Here is a 14,534-nt window from a genome sequence, read left to right on the forward strand (position 1 = left end):
TCTTACAGAACATTTTACTGTACCTCTTCATCATCATTACATCATGATGAATTGAACACAACAAGGAAGTGGATCCTGTAGTTGCTGACGGATGGAAACCCTGTACTGTATGTCCACTACTTTTCAGGGAAAAAAGAACCATGGTGTTCCAATGGATCCAATGTAGTTATTATATAGTTATTAGTTACAAGCTCTACCATGGTGTTCCAATGGATCCAATGTAGTTATTATATAGTTATTAGTTACAAGCTCGTATTAATACTTATATTTGTTCAATATCTATAAAACCCACAGACAGACTTAATCACCTTTTCACATTCCCCCCAAAAATAGCAAAGAATTGCCAATCTACATGCTCACAATGTGGCTATTTTTGCTACTTTTTCGTGACACTATTGTATACCAAAATACAAATAGGGCATTCATTCACGAAAAATTCACGTTGAAATATGGAGATATGAGGTTTCGACGATATGTAACTCTTCCCACACTGGGAAGAGATCTTTTCAAACAATGAGACCCTCTCTGCTAAGCTGTAGACTTCCCCTATCACTCACACAAACTGAGACATGCTTTCCCTTGTAATACAGCAGGGTTTCATTCAAATGAGACAAAAAAAAGGAAGCTAGGAGCATTTTGTGACCTATTTTTTTCAGTGTGCAATGGTTCCAGTGAGCCAGAGACACTTTCTATACAACATACCTCCTTGGAGTATTTGGCCAGCAGCTATGCTGAATCTCAATGGAGGGCCAACCCTATAGTACTTTAGAATACAAATCACATAGTAACTGTGACAGGCTCAATGGATGGGCTCCTCTATTCACTGGCTATGAGAGCATGCTAAATATAGTAGCTCAAAGGAGGTGCATTTTAAAAAAGAAAGAAGAGAGTAAAAGAGCCACTTGAATTTGATCAGTCATGTCTCTTTAGATAAGAATAGCAACCATAACAACAACACGTGCATGTTCATAAGTGATTTAGAAGAGTGACGATTTAGAATATATGGCTCAATGGAGGGGGAAAAAGTGAAGAATCCCCAGTCTGTTGAAGTTCATCAGTAATCCTTAGGGACGCAGCTTAAATCCACAAAAAACTAAAGTGACGAAAAGTAACAAAGTTTTATTCAAGTGTATCTATGTTTGGTTGTTACAGTATATCTTCTATTTTATGATTATCATAAACAAATGTTCATGCAAATGTTACCACAAACAAAAGTGTGTTAACTTCCAAATATCAAAGGCTGCACTACTGCATTGATCAGTAGCACACCCATATGACTCTGAGCAGAGTGGGCACACTTAAATCTAACACACCCATTATTAATGTTGCTTTAATTACTAGCCTGTTTTTTTTTATCTTCTATAGTTTTTAACCTGAACTGGAAAACAAACCAAATCAGCCTAAGGTTTCCCTTTATGTGAAAGATCTGAGTACCTCTTCCACCACTGATCATCACAGAGTTTGATGTGTTGTTTGATGTGTGCTGCAGGTAATGACTTGACTCAGGTCTGATCCTGGAGATGACGAAGAGACGAGACATTCTGGCTATTGTATTGATTGTGTTGCCATGGACACTGCTCATCACTGTTTGGCACCAAAGTACCATCACCCCTCTGCTAGCGTCTCGAAAGGACAAAGGTCATTTTGGGTCATAAAGGTTTTTTTCTTTTCTGTCTATGGTTATCCCATCAATAATTCTGCTTTGCTATTGTGCATGTGTCACCTTGTGAAATGTGCACAAACACTGAAGACACATCAGTCTGAGACGGGCTCAACATTCTGCTAGCTAGCTGTCAGTCACTTGTTGAAACATCATACATTTGGTTAATCCTTCAATGAAATTACAGAAACATAAAGTGTATGTTTAAGTTAGATTCAAATGTGGAAATAAGGTAAATGGGATTTTAATATCTTAATGATCTCTGTTGATGAGATCATCATGAGATCGAGTTTGGTGTCTCCAAAATGTGTCTTGAAATAGGGGGTTGTTGTATTGACTTTAAATGTATATTTATATACAATATGTGGTATGAATTAGAAAATGTACACATTACCCCAGTGTAACATTGGGCTCCTTATCCATTGGGTCCTAGATGAAAGCGGCGATAGCTCGTCCAACTCCAGGAACACCTTTGCGCTTAAGGAGTCCTGCTCCCTGCAGGAGCCTGACATCGTGGAGGTGGTACGTACCGAGTATGTCTACACCCGGCCCCCTCCCTGGTCCGATGTACTGCCCACCTTACACATAATCACCCCCACCTACAGCCGGTCAGTGCAGAAGGCGGAGCTGACGCGCCTGGCGAACACGCTGCTCCACGTGCCCAACCTGCACTGGATCCTGGTGGAGGACTCCCAGAGAAGGACATCTCTTGTCAGCCGCCTTCTCCGTGAGACGGGCCTCAACTACACCCACCTCAACGTGGAGACACCCACAAACTACAAGTTACGCGGGGACACCAGGGACCCCCGGATCCCGCGGGGAACCATGCAGAGGAATCTGGGCCTGCGGTGGCTCAGGGACACCTTCAGTGGCAACAGAAGCCAGCCAGGGATTGTTTACTTTGGAGACGACGACAACACATACAGTCTGGAAGTGTTTGAAGAGGTGAGGGAGGAGTGATGTGTCTGGTACTGTACATAGTCCTGGACAGAAACAGCAATGTTTGTCTGCATTTTGTGCAAGCAACTCTATAGACTTTAGCCTGTAACCAGTATTGAGGTGTTTCCATCTGACTGATCATTTTGACACAGATTATGATAACCTGTGCTATAAGTATTAAGATACTCAAAATGTCTTGTGAGAATAATTTCCACCACTTGCATTCTTTCTATGTATCTCCATCTGCATAGATGCGTTCCACCAGAAAGGTGTCCGTGTGGCCCGTGGCCTTCGTGGGAGGCCTACGGTACGAATCCCCTAAAGTGAACACTCTGGGCAAGGTGTATGGCTGGAAGACTGTGTTCGACCCACACCGGCCCTTCGCCATCGACATGGCTGGCTTCGCCGTGAACCTACACCTCATACTCTATAAACCTCAGGCCTATTTCAAGCTGCAAGGGGTGAAGGGCGGCTATCAGGAGAGTAGCTTGTTAAAGGAGCTGGTCACTCTCAATGACTTGGAGCCCAAGGCTGCTAACTGCACTAAGGTAATACAGCATGGCTCTGCTCGTATGAAGTGGTACTAGGATGAGAGGAAGGCAGAAGACACGCATCCCAAACCTACTAGGTTGGGTGCTGGATCAAAACTTTGACAAGTAATCAAAATAAATAAAATCCGCACACCAATGTACTGTACCCCCATTTACGTACTATCTTAAAATTAACCCATTAAGACCTGAGGCCGATTCTACAAGTGCCTTCTAAATCAGTAGTTCACACACTTTCAAGATTTTTCAAAAATGTTCAAATATAGCAGATGTACAAGCTTGCAGTGCGGCATGAAGTGACACGCTGTGAGCTTGTATGTCTGCTTGAATAGCCAATGCAAAAAAATCTAAAATTCCCGGTTTTAATGGGTTCATTTGTAAACGGGAGTACACTGGTGTTGGGATTTTATTTATTTTGATTACGTGTTTGACAACTGGACCATCTGATGACAAAATACTCCAGCTGAATCATTTTGTACAATATCTGTCAGAAGATGTGAATTAATACCCCAGGTTGTCCTCATTCGTTAACTATCAGATAATAACCAATCAAAAAGAAAATGCACACAGTTATATTGGTTAGGTGCCGATCACAGAGTACAACTAAATTTAAAATAAGTGGAAAAAATGTGTTACACGCTCCATCTCCAGTTGTAAGTTGTAGACAAAACAAAACATATATTACTGAACACTATTAGATGCAAAAACATAAATTATGTGGTGGCATGTGTTATAATAATAATAATCCTACTGGACATTAAAAATACTAATAATCATCCTATTTCCTCACAAATGTATAGCCTATTGGTTTTGAAAGGGCATCACTTCCCCCAAGGGGAGGTAACCTGGATATTTTACTTTCCAAGAGGGTACATTACTGGATTCATTGAAGTATAGTTGTAACTCCGGTCCGTTTTACGAAGAATAGAGGGTTCACGTGGTTAAGTTGTCTGATGTTATTTTAGGAGTGATGTTTGTAACTTTTCCTCAATATCAGAAATGTATTGGAAATTATAAATGGGAAATTTACACTGTATATGTTTTTGTAGTGTTTTTCTTATTTGTTTGTTTGTCTGTTTTATGTAAGGCATACTGTGCATTTCCTGTTTGTTCTAATTGTTGTGTTTGGCTGATGGCCTCTAGTCCACCCTGATTGTGCAATCATCATCGCGTGCATTATGGCGTGACTTAGCTTATATAGCTTCTATGCTGGTTTTAATTCAATTCTCAAGGGAATCTCTGATGGTGAAATCAAAGAAAAGGACCCGCACACTGTCAGGAACTTGCAAAAAAATGTTGCTCTTTATTTGACATTTCGGTCATTAGACCTTCATCAGGAAATACAGACTTAGATGAAGGTCTAACGACCGAAACGTCGAATAAAGAGCAAATTTATTTTTTTGCAAGTTTCTGACAGTGTGCGGGTCCTTTTCTTTGATTTCACCATCAGAGATTCCCTTCTGAATATATGCATTTTTTGACTTACGCACCTGTCACCAACCTTTGAGATGTGCATCGGCCTTCTTCACAAAAAATCTCTGATCTTGAATAAGGCTAGACCAATGAAACGTCAAATAAATGGAGCTGGAATGTATGACACATGATAGCTAGAAACAAAATGTGTATACATTGGAGTATTTGTATTTCCATAACATTGAATATATTTTCACCCTTCCATGTTTTCTTGATTTCAGGTACTAGTATGGCACACACGGACAGAAAGACCTGTGCTGGTCAATGAGGGCAAGAAGGGCTTTACAGATTCCACTGTGGAGATATGAGATACTTCTTCCAACACAGGTAATAAAAGAGCTATAGGCAGCAAATTAATCTGATCCCACACAGTGATTATCTTCGGGAGGTTGGTTAGGGGCCATATCGGTTAAACTATGCACCATTGGCCATATTCATACACCAGCCAATTTACTCATACATATATGAGTACATATGCTCACTTAAGAGGAAAATGGCCGCTGCGTTATTAAGGTCAGTAAGGCTTGGAATGATGTCTGCCATTTTATGTCATGTTTTGTTGTGATTATATTCTATCCCAGGTAAAATAAAAAGTCAGTGATTCTCACTATAGGTTTTTAATGGATACAGTATGGCCATTTTTATACTGTCTTCACTCATTTATTTATTTTGGACTATGTAATCATTGTTCTTTTACTGGTACTGTTTCAGGCTGGATTGAAAGCAACCCTGTGGCTCCATAAGGCTATGGTCAGGGGTCAATAATGTTTTTGCAGTGCTGTAGCTGACCTTGCCATAACTCAGGAACTGAGGCAAACATGGGCCACCACGAGCAGCACAAGAAGCGTGCGCTGGAATCACAGCACATCCGCACTGAAGAAACGATCCTATTCTGTTAGAGGCCCTGACTGATGTAACACCCAGGCAGAAGCTGCCAACATGAGCTCGCTTGCCCATTGAGATCCCTCCGGGGAGCTAAAACAAAGGATGTCAGGCAGTTTAAACTGCAGCAAGGGATGGCACAGCAAGCCATAAAAGGGCTGCTTAAGCCAGACAACACCAGCCAACCATCCAATCGGCATTAAATAGGGTCCCCTTTGTCCCGAACCAAACTGTTTGTCTGGGCACTGGCCTGCACAGAGGAATAAAGGAACCCTTGTCTCAAGTGAGTCAGCGCTGACTACACAGAGGGGATATGAACCCTCGCCACTTTCAACTGTACAACACTGAGCTATTCAGATAGCATCCCGAACTCAGCACTAATTAGGAGTTCTGTAACTCTCCAACATGTGCACATGTAACTGTTACACAACAGTATGCACACAGGCACACACACACACACACACGCACACACGCACGCACGCACGCACGCACGCACGCACGCACGCACGCACGCACGCACGCACGCACGCACGCACGCACACACACACACACACACACACACACACACACACACACACACACACACATGCACTCAAATACACAGATCAATGAGGTATTGATCTATTTATAGGGTTATTTCTTTGAGGACTTGTTTATTTGTGATATACGAGTTATTTGTATATTCTCAAAGGCGAGGTTCAGGATTTTTAGAAGCCTGTGAACAGTGAGACCATTTTCATACCTAACGTAAATGACGGTATAGTATTTATTAGCAATTCTAGTCCAAGTTAATGTGGTATATAACTCAACGTTGTACATAAGGACTGTATTTTTTCACTCTAATTATGAAAGTATCCAGCAAAGAAACCTCATGGCCTTAATACATCAACTCTCTAGAGGGGTCTTATCCACTTAAGGCCTGTACTGCATTGTACGACGAATAGCGAAAATTGACGATCGACAAGCTCATAACGTGGTTCATTTATCATCAGTTGAATGGACTTTTAAAAATCCTGAACCTTCTCTTTAAGATCAGGGTGTCAGGGATCAGGGATCAGGGTATTGTGATGGTTCAACTTGTGTTGTTATTTATACCTATGTATACACCCCTCCTAGGAAGAAGTCATATTAAATCACTGAATAATGTTTTTAAATAAATATTTTTAAGACCGCCAAATGTTACACCACACATTCTGCAGTATATGCAGTATGCACACAATCCACACACCTCTAATGATGTTTTGTAACCAGATTCTAACCGAACCAGAAATGATTGCCTTTTAAATGGATAACCAGAAGCAAAATTATTTATTTGGTAATTCTGCTTATTAAAGAGCCACTGTAAAGACAGGTACAGTATGTACAGAATTATAAAAGCCTTCTCCTTATACATGTGTCTGTGCCTTCAATTGGCATTTGTGACTGGGTTGGTACAGAATCTGCTGGACAGGTTTTAGTATCTACAGGTGTATCACAGGAGTAACAGAGTTTAATACAAAACATGGACTGCAGTAAAGCACAGTGTACATTTTCATGTATTGTTATCTAAGTTGATATTTGCAGTGCTTGATAAAAGTAATACCAAAGTAATATTAATATGTATCCGATATCCAAAAAAAATAATAATAATCTTTGTCCATGCTTTGCTCTGATGGGGGGAATAATCACTGGATGTCTGCTGCCATGCCAAGATCAGGCATCTCCTCAAACTGGACCTTGTATTCAGCCTCTTGCTCTTCAAACACAATGATCTGAGTGCCATGAAAGGTGAGATATACTGTGAGCATTTGAGAAAAACCCTAGGAGTTAGAACTATTAAGACTGGTTTTCAATGTGGGGCCCGGGGACCCCCAGGGGTCCTTGAGGGGGTTCCAGGGGGTCCCCAGCTAAATTATTGATAGTTCATGATTGATGAATCCTTACAGGTTTGTCACTCGAGAGAAAAAAAAATGCACTCTAAATGAACACGAGGATTTTACAATCTATGGATAAAAAGAGATCCCAGAGAAAAATAATATCAAATAGGGGTCCATGCCCTAATGCATATCAAACTGGGGGTCCTTGAAATTAAAAAGTAGTCTAAAGGACAAGCTCCATGTGACAAATTATTCCTCTGAACAAATGCCATTTTGCAGTACGTACCTGGTTGATTCCACTGTTGAGAATGGGACCAGGCAGATAGAGAGCTTGTTGTGGGCCAATAGACCAGTAACGGCCCAGGTTCACCCCATTAATAAAGACAACACCTTTTCCCCAGCCCTGTGGATATGGACAGAGTAAAATAATACATCAAAACTGGTTCTGTAAAAACCTATGCAGTGAAGTTCTCTCAAATCTAACAAGGAATGAGAGCAGTTGTATCACAGTAAAGTATTGTATGCTTATATATGTTGGTCGGTTTCCACTCACTGGCAGTTTGACAAATGTATCACTTGGATAACCATATGTAAACAGTCTCCCCATGAAAAATCCTGGGAAGCTGGGACTTTCAGGGAGGGATTTCCAAGGTGCTTGATAGAGACTGAAATAAAGCAGCCATTTAAAATTTCCATGTAAAAATACAATTTACAGCATCTGTACAGTGCTTTCAGCTTAACGAAGAGCACAAACCTATCAATAAAGCTGGGTTTCATATCCAAGCTGTATATCGTAAAATCCCGCAAAGGGATATTGTTTAATAAAATATCTCCCACGAGACCTGCAAGAAAGTGAAAAACAATGATCAAAAATAGCCAGTATTCCCACTGCTACACAGTAAAATCCTCAATGTTCTTTCAAAAAATGGACTCGTTCATTTTTACAGTTCAATTAATACTGAGGAATGTTGATACCACACAGTGCTTGAGCATTTTAGTAGCATATATATTGATGTACTGCAGTACCTTTGTGTTGTTTGTCAATGGCTTTTCCATGGTGCACCCGTCCACAGTTCTCTACTAGCAAGCTCAGTGTCCGTTGTCCCTATAGAGAGAAATCTCTGTGAGGCTCTTTCAATATGTCTAAATGGTTAAATCAGCCAATGCTTTTTGGCTATCACATTGGATAGAACAGACTGAGTGTCAATGGACAATTGTGCTCACTGTCCATACCTTACCATCAGGTACCGCTAGCTCCAGGCTCCGCCGTTTGAAAAGTCCAATGTAGTGTCTGTCTACAAACACCTGGAGATGATACTCACTTTCAAAACTTTGGTTTCAAAATAACATCAATGCTGTCATTCTTTAAGGCATATCTTAGAGGGACATTAGTTTGGCCAATGTTATTACAGACATAATTTCCTTATAGGCTACTTTACATTCACTGTATTCCCTTGGATATATCATAACTGTTGACAGGTGTTAATTGTCAGTACAGTAAACTGTAGTAAATAATAATTTAGTAAGATAAGCAGGCATGTTGGAGCTCAGGGTTTGTCTAATTCACTGATCTTGTAGAGTGGTTTGCAGTAATTTCTTCAATAAAGTGCTTGCAACAAGTCCAGTTGATTGCAAAGGACACTGTGCCTTCTATTGTGCTGAAATTATTGATAGGACTGCGTAAAGTGAGCTGATTGATGCATGTCATGTAGTGTACAAGGATTACTCACCAGGGCACGGTCTCTAACATTATCTTCAGATTTGAGTAATCCTCCAGAGGTGATGGTTGTCTCATATAAGGTGTATCCATATGACTGGCCATTGTTATTGTTCAGTGGTAGATTCTCCATGTTTACTGGAGTGGAAGATTTAAATGACTATGGAAAAATATAGGGTGGATATGATGTGAACATGCAAAAAACTGTCACATACAGTATACTTGTGCACAACAAATAGTGGATGGCACGCATACCCCTTCTGTGAAGCTCAAGGCATCCCACAAAGACAGGTGATTATACATGATGGCTGGTTCATAAGCCTCCCTATAATGCAGGGCTGGCATATCGAGGAGACCCTCGCCTGCCATAAAGTAGTGATTGGGCAAAGAAGTCAGTCACAGCCTCCATGGATTAAACATGTATTACAGAGGTAAGTCTTATCTATACTCATTTAGTATCAAACTTACTATTGTATCGGCTAAAAAGATCTCTGAGGAGATGGTACTTTGAAGTGTACTCCCCAGCTTCAGACAAGGGAGCATCATAATCTGTGTCACATACACCAAAAAGAAGGATGGATTTTCTGTTTTGTACTGCCTACTGCTGGTTATAACAAGTAACACAGCATTATGGGAAAATAGAGCTCAATAACCACAAATGTCATTCTGCTTGATCTAGTAATGGTACAATTATTTTACAAATGTTTTTATATTTATAAGAATGGTAAAAAATAAACCAACCATAGCTGGCCACTAATGCTTTGTAGGAAGGGTTGGCCAGCGCTCCACTCATGAAGCCAAAATTCGAGCCCCCGTGGAACATGTATAGGTTGATGGACATGCCTCGCCTTAGAATCTCTCGCACAGTGGACACCACATCTGCCCGAAAGACAGATGTTGTGACAGCCTTTAAGTTATAATGAAGGCTTATGACGCTTCACAGTCGTGCAACAAAGTTTAAATGACTTAGCCTGATATTGTGATACAATGTGGAGGAGGTACAGTATCCTGCCAGGTGTATACCTATATGCTACACGATGGTTACACTTTAAAAATCGTTTTAATTCTACATGCTGAAATAATCCTTCATTCACTTCCCCTGTTCTACAGCAGGGCTGGCCCCGCACACATGCTGGCCAATACAAAGTAGGTAACCCTGGGCTAAATATCATAAAATAGAGAAACATCAATGTCATCTAATACATCTGTGACTATGATTTGCATGTAGGAATTAAGCTGTTCATACCCTCTGGTGGGAGCACGTGGTGGAGATCACCCCACACATCAAACGAGCCAGTCCAGTAGTCCATCACCATAGCAGGGCTGTCAGGCTGAAATGGGAGGAAAGAAATTCCAACCTACAGCAGCAAACTCATGAGCCAATGTGTAAAGTATATTTATTGTTGGCTTGTATAGCGATGATAAAGAAGTCATGTAGAGAGGTTTAACATCTACCTGGATAGCGTTCAGCTCCTGTATGTACTTCATGTTGAGTTTCTGCAACTTCACTGTTCTGATGACTGCGAGAGAGAGAGAGAGAGAGAGAGAGAGAGAGAGAGAGAGAGATAGAGAGAGAGAGAGAGAGAGTGTCTCCAGACACAAAAATCCGGAGCCTTACGTGTCTATTATTACATTTTCAGATTTAATTGGACACACATTGAATTCAATTAACACTCTTTTACTGTGTATAAATGACATACTGTATCCTACCTCCAGTCACGCCACCTGCCTTTAATCCGTTGTGGTCATCTGATGTGAGCAAGAGCTCACTGATCCCTCTGGACTGTAAGGCCTTTCAAAGCAACAACAAAACAAGTGACAGTAGCATCATCAGCATCCCTCCCCCCCTCTCTCTCTCTCTCTCTCTCTCTCTCTCTCTCTCTCTCTCTCTCTCTCTCTCTCGATGTCTGTCTCTATATCTGCATCTAGCCTATATCTGTGTTTGTGCATTAGTATAAGCAATGCATTACCTCCTTAATGAAAAGCATATAATTCTCATCCTTTGCAAACGATCCATAATCATTTTCCAGTTGGACTGCAATAATGGGACCTCCTTTCTTGAACTGAAATAACACAATAAATAACAGGATTATAAGGAACACATAGTAAGTCAACTGGTACAACTACAGTATACCCATTTTCAAGTTTGCCTGTAAAAACAATAACCTGTAGTGGAATGACTTTTGGAATGAGTTTATCAAAAAAAGTGTTCACAGCCTCAGTGAATCCTGGGTACGTTGTTCTCAGCCTCATGTTTGCATCACGAAGAAGCCAACTGCAAAGAGACAGAATACAAGGTTCTAAAAGCCTCAGTAATAATTAGTTGTGTGTGTCAGTGTCGTGTGTTGAAAATAGCCGATCTACAAGCTCAGAACTGAGCTTGTAGATCCGCTATTTCCGTGACAATGCCACCGAGCTGCAATAACGAGAGAGGCATGCTGAGCTTCACATGCAGCACAAACGTTCCCCTCACAGGGAAATGTAACTAGCTTACCGTGGTCGCCATGGCTACATACAGCAATATAAATAGCACTTTGTGGTGTGAGATCAAGTGTTTTCTATGCGATCAGATGTGCACTCTTACTAAGTTAAGTTTATTTATTGAGGAATGTCCTCCAGAATGACCACTTCTTTTCAGAGAACTGCAAGGACTTTTGGCTGATTTGTACCTTCTACTTTACATCGAATTGTGTATTTCAAAATATAGATACAATACAATACTTTCCCCATATGAATTAGTGTTGCACACTGATTTACCTAGGCAGCCCTCCTAAATCCAGCTCAGAAGATATATATGGCCCTGGACGTAGAATCACCCAGAGTCCTAACTCAGCAGCAAGGTTAATATAGGCTCTGAAATCAAGATTGAGAATATGTTCACAATACATACAAAAACAACCTTACTTTAAGCATGAGAAGGCAGGGTTTGTCATTAAGTATGACACTACGCCATATGTACACACAAAGGATGTTCTTTTCTTGTTTTTTAAAGTTTCAGTGTAGTTCCACAACATCTCCTTATTTGAACTGTGTGAAATAATTAGGGATCACATCTCACCATATACTTATTACCCCTGTGCCATTAAGTGCATGATAGGTTGTTGTTGTGGTAATGCCACTTGTTGTCATGGTGAATACCTCTGCTACCTACTCCCCTGGGCATCAGATCCCAGGGGTGAGGCTGGTGTCTGATACCAGACACCAGCCCTGATTACACCTGATGTATACTTTGTCCTACAATGGCCCATACACAAAGGGAGAAATTCCCAATACACTTAAATATTATTGTTAGATACTAGTTTGGCAATTTTAAACTGGACAACATTACCTCTATACTGGCCTCCCTTCATTGGTGCCCAATAAGACACAGAACCGATTTTGAAGTAGTATTATTTGTTTTTAAAGCCCTGAATGGACTAGCACCACCCTATATCTCTGAGCTTGCAGCTACTCTTCGCCCTCATCACCTCTCAGGCCACTTAATGTAGATCATTGGACCAGATGCTTCTTACAGTTCTGCAAACCGCGAGCAAAAGTGTGATCATGCTTTTTCTGTTGCTGCCCCCAATCTATGGAATAATAGCTAACCTTTCTCTGTTATGTCTGCCCCTTCAAACCATTCTCCATGTCATGCACGCCCATTTTTTATCTTCTATTCTACAGTATGTGTTATTGTGTATCGTTATATTTATGCTCTTTTAACTCTCATGTTTTAACCTTAGTTATTGACTATTGTATTGTTTACTGTTTTTATTCACATGCTGTACAGCACTTTGGTCAACTTTGGTGAATACATAATGGACTTGACTAGAGATTTCTGAAAGCTGTTTGGAAGACTTGTAAGCTCTATTTTATTTATTTTTATCATGAGAGTGAGAGATGGTTTATCAAACCAAGCATGGTATGTCATTCTACAATGCAGAATGTAGAATGACACACTACAGCACAATTAGATATTACGATAGTTCAACAGTTTGGTCCTTACTCTAAGTCCAGCTGTGTGTGGAAGTCGTACACATCTCTCTGTGGCTGGTGTAAGCTCCATGGTATATGCCTGCAGGGGAGGGTGTGTTTTTGTTAGTAGTCAGCCAGTGACCAGGCTTGTGATATATAAAACATTATGATCTGAACTGTACATCCTACGTAGTAAGAGTGTTGATGCCACAGGCCTTCATTTTCATCAGGCGGTCCTTCCAGTAAGCCCTGGGGACGCGAAAATAGTGGACCGATCCACCAATGATACGAAAATACTCTCCCTCCAGGGTGAACTGAGATGAGTTGCCATTCAGACCCAATTTCCTAGTCATTCTCCCACCTCCTGCTGGCATCCTGGAGAAGAATTGGGGTTTTGTGTCACAGACAGACACATGGCATCTTGTTTGAACAGACAGACCACATGACTCTGATAACATGCCTGGTATTTGAATGTGTTATGTGTTCCAAACACTATACAAATAAGAAAGCATGCACACACACGCACGCACGCACGCACGCACGCACGCACGCACGCACGCACGCACGCACGCACGCACGCACGCACGCACGCACGCACGCACGCACGCACGCACGCACGCACGAACGCGCACACACACACACACACACACACACACACACACACACACACACACACACACACACACACACACACACACAGACAGACAGGCAATATGACAGATGCCATTGCAGTTTGCATGTCTTAGTTTTGCCAATGACAATCATCTGTGGTAAAAACAATTAACGGAGAAGCTAGAAATAAATATAATGATATAGTTGAACAAATTAATTTTAAAGAACTTACCTGAGGTATCTGTACATAATGAAGCCAACGATGCTCAAACAGATAAGTACATAATGCCTTTTTTGTACATTTCTTATTCTCAGTACAACCATCGATAGAGTTTAGGAGGTGCCTTTCAAATGACATATGCGTCAAACAACTTGAGTTCCTCAATGGAAAAGTAAGAGTTGTTACGCCGAAGAGGAGCGCAAGATGCTGCTGGCTAGAAATGTACCGCCTTGTGGGTGTGCCACTGTAGCTATGGAAACCAAATCAACATCTAAGTTTCACAATAGACCATTTATTTCTAAATGGCTATCTTCTGGTTTTGAGTTGGCCAAAATGTCCCGTTCACAGTGGTGGACAGTAAGGGAGTAAATTTACTTGCGTACTGTACTTACAGATGTTGAGTATTTGTACTTTACTTGAGTATTAGATTTGTTTGATACTTTTTACTTTCACTCAAGTACATTTCCAAGACAAATATTTAATTTTACTCAAGTAAATTTCTAGGAAGGCTGTGAAGTAGGCTACTAGTTATTTTTAGGTTGGCACTTCCCCCCCCCCCCAGGCGGTCCTCTGAGTCACTGCAGGGGGGTCACCCATTTTTTTTCCCGATACTTTTTTGTTTTGTTTTAAATGTCTGAAAATATGCATGAATCCAACATACTATTAGCAAATA

At 40.9% G+C, this 14,534-nt stretch overlaps 2 protein-coding genes across 3 annotated transcripts; one reads left to right on the plus strand and one right to left on the minus strand.

Moving 5' to 3' along the window:
• Positions 1–1,520: 1,520 nt before the first annotated feature.
• On the plus strand, positions 1,521–5,836 carry LOC311057589 (galactosylgalactosylxylosylprotein 3-beta-glucuronosyltransferase 1-like; the record flags this gene model as incomplete). The annotated part of the gene is made up of 5 exons (XM_084074579.1): positions 1,521–1,638; positions 2,094–2,605; positions 2,851–3,147; positions 4,842–4,947; positions 5,332–5,836. 4 exons carry the CDS (start codon positions 1,521–1,523, stop codon positions 4,926–4,928), a joined length of 1,014 nt encoding a protein of 337 aa, XP_083930705.1. The 3' UTR covers positions 4,929–4,947; positions 5,332–5,836.
• Positions 5,837–6,787: 951 nt separating this feature from the next.
• Positions 6,788–14,013, minus strand: LOC311057956 (beta-galactosidase-1-like protein 2). 2 transcript variants are annotated; one of them, XM_084075176.1, is made up of 19 exons: positions 13,874–14,013; positions 13,219–13,404; positions 13,061–13,129; positions 11,833–11,928; positions 11,242–11,350; positions 11,046–11,138; positions 10,786–10,867; positions 10,531–10,595; positions 10,322–10,406; positions 9,817–9,954; positions 9,544–9,624; positions 9,331–9,437; positions 9,089–9,235; positions 8,592–8,663; positions 8,385–8,463; positions 8,113–8,200; positions 7,912–8,023; positions 7,645–7,761; positions 6,788–7,253 (listed from the first exon to the last, which is right to left on the minus strand). In XM_084075176.1, exons 1-19 carry the CDS (start codon positions 13,963–13,965, stop codon positions 7,167–7,169), a joined length of 1,905 nt encoding a protein of 634 aa, XP_083931302.1. In that variant the 5' UTR covers positions 13,966–14,013; the 3' UTR covers positions 6,788–7,166. The 2 variants fall into 2 exon arrangements, with proteins under 2 accessions (XP_083931302.1, XP_083931303.1); XM_084075177.1 differs by lacking the exon at positions 11,833–11,928.
• Positions 14,014–14,534: the final 521 nt, after the last annotated feature.

This window comes from Gymnoscopelus microlampas (genome assembly GCF_963454915.1).
Source record: "Gymnoscopelus microlampas genome assembly, chromosome: 12".
Taxonomy (NCBI): Eukaryota; Metazoa; Chordata; class Actinopteri; order Myctophiformes; family Myctophidae; genus Gymnoscopelus; species Gymnoscopelus microlampas.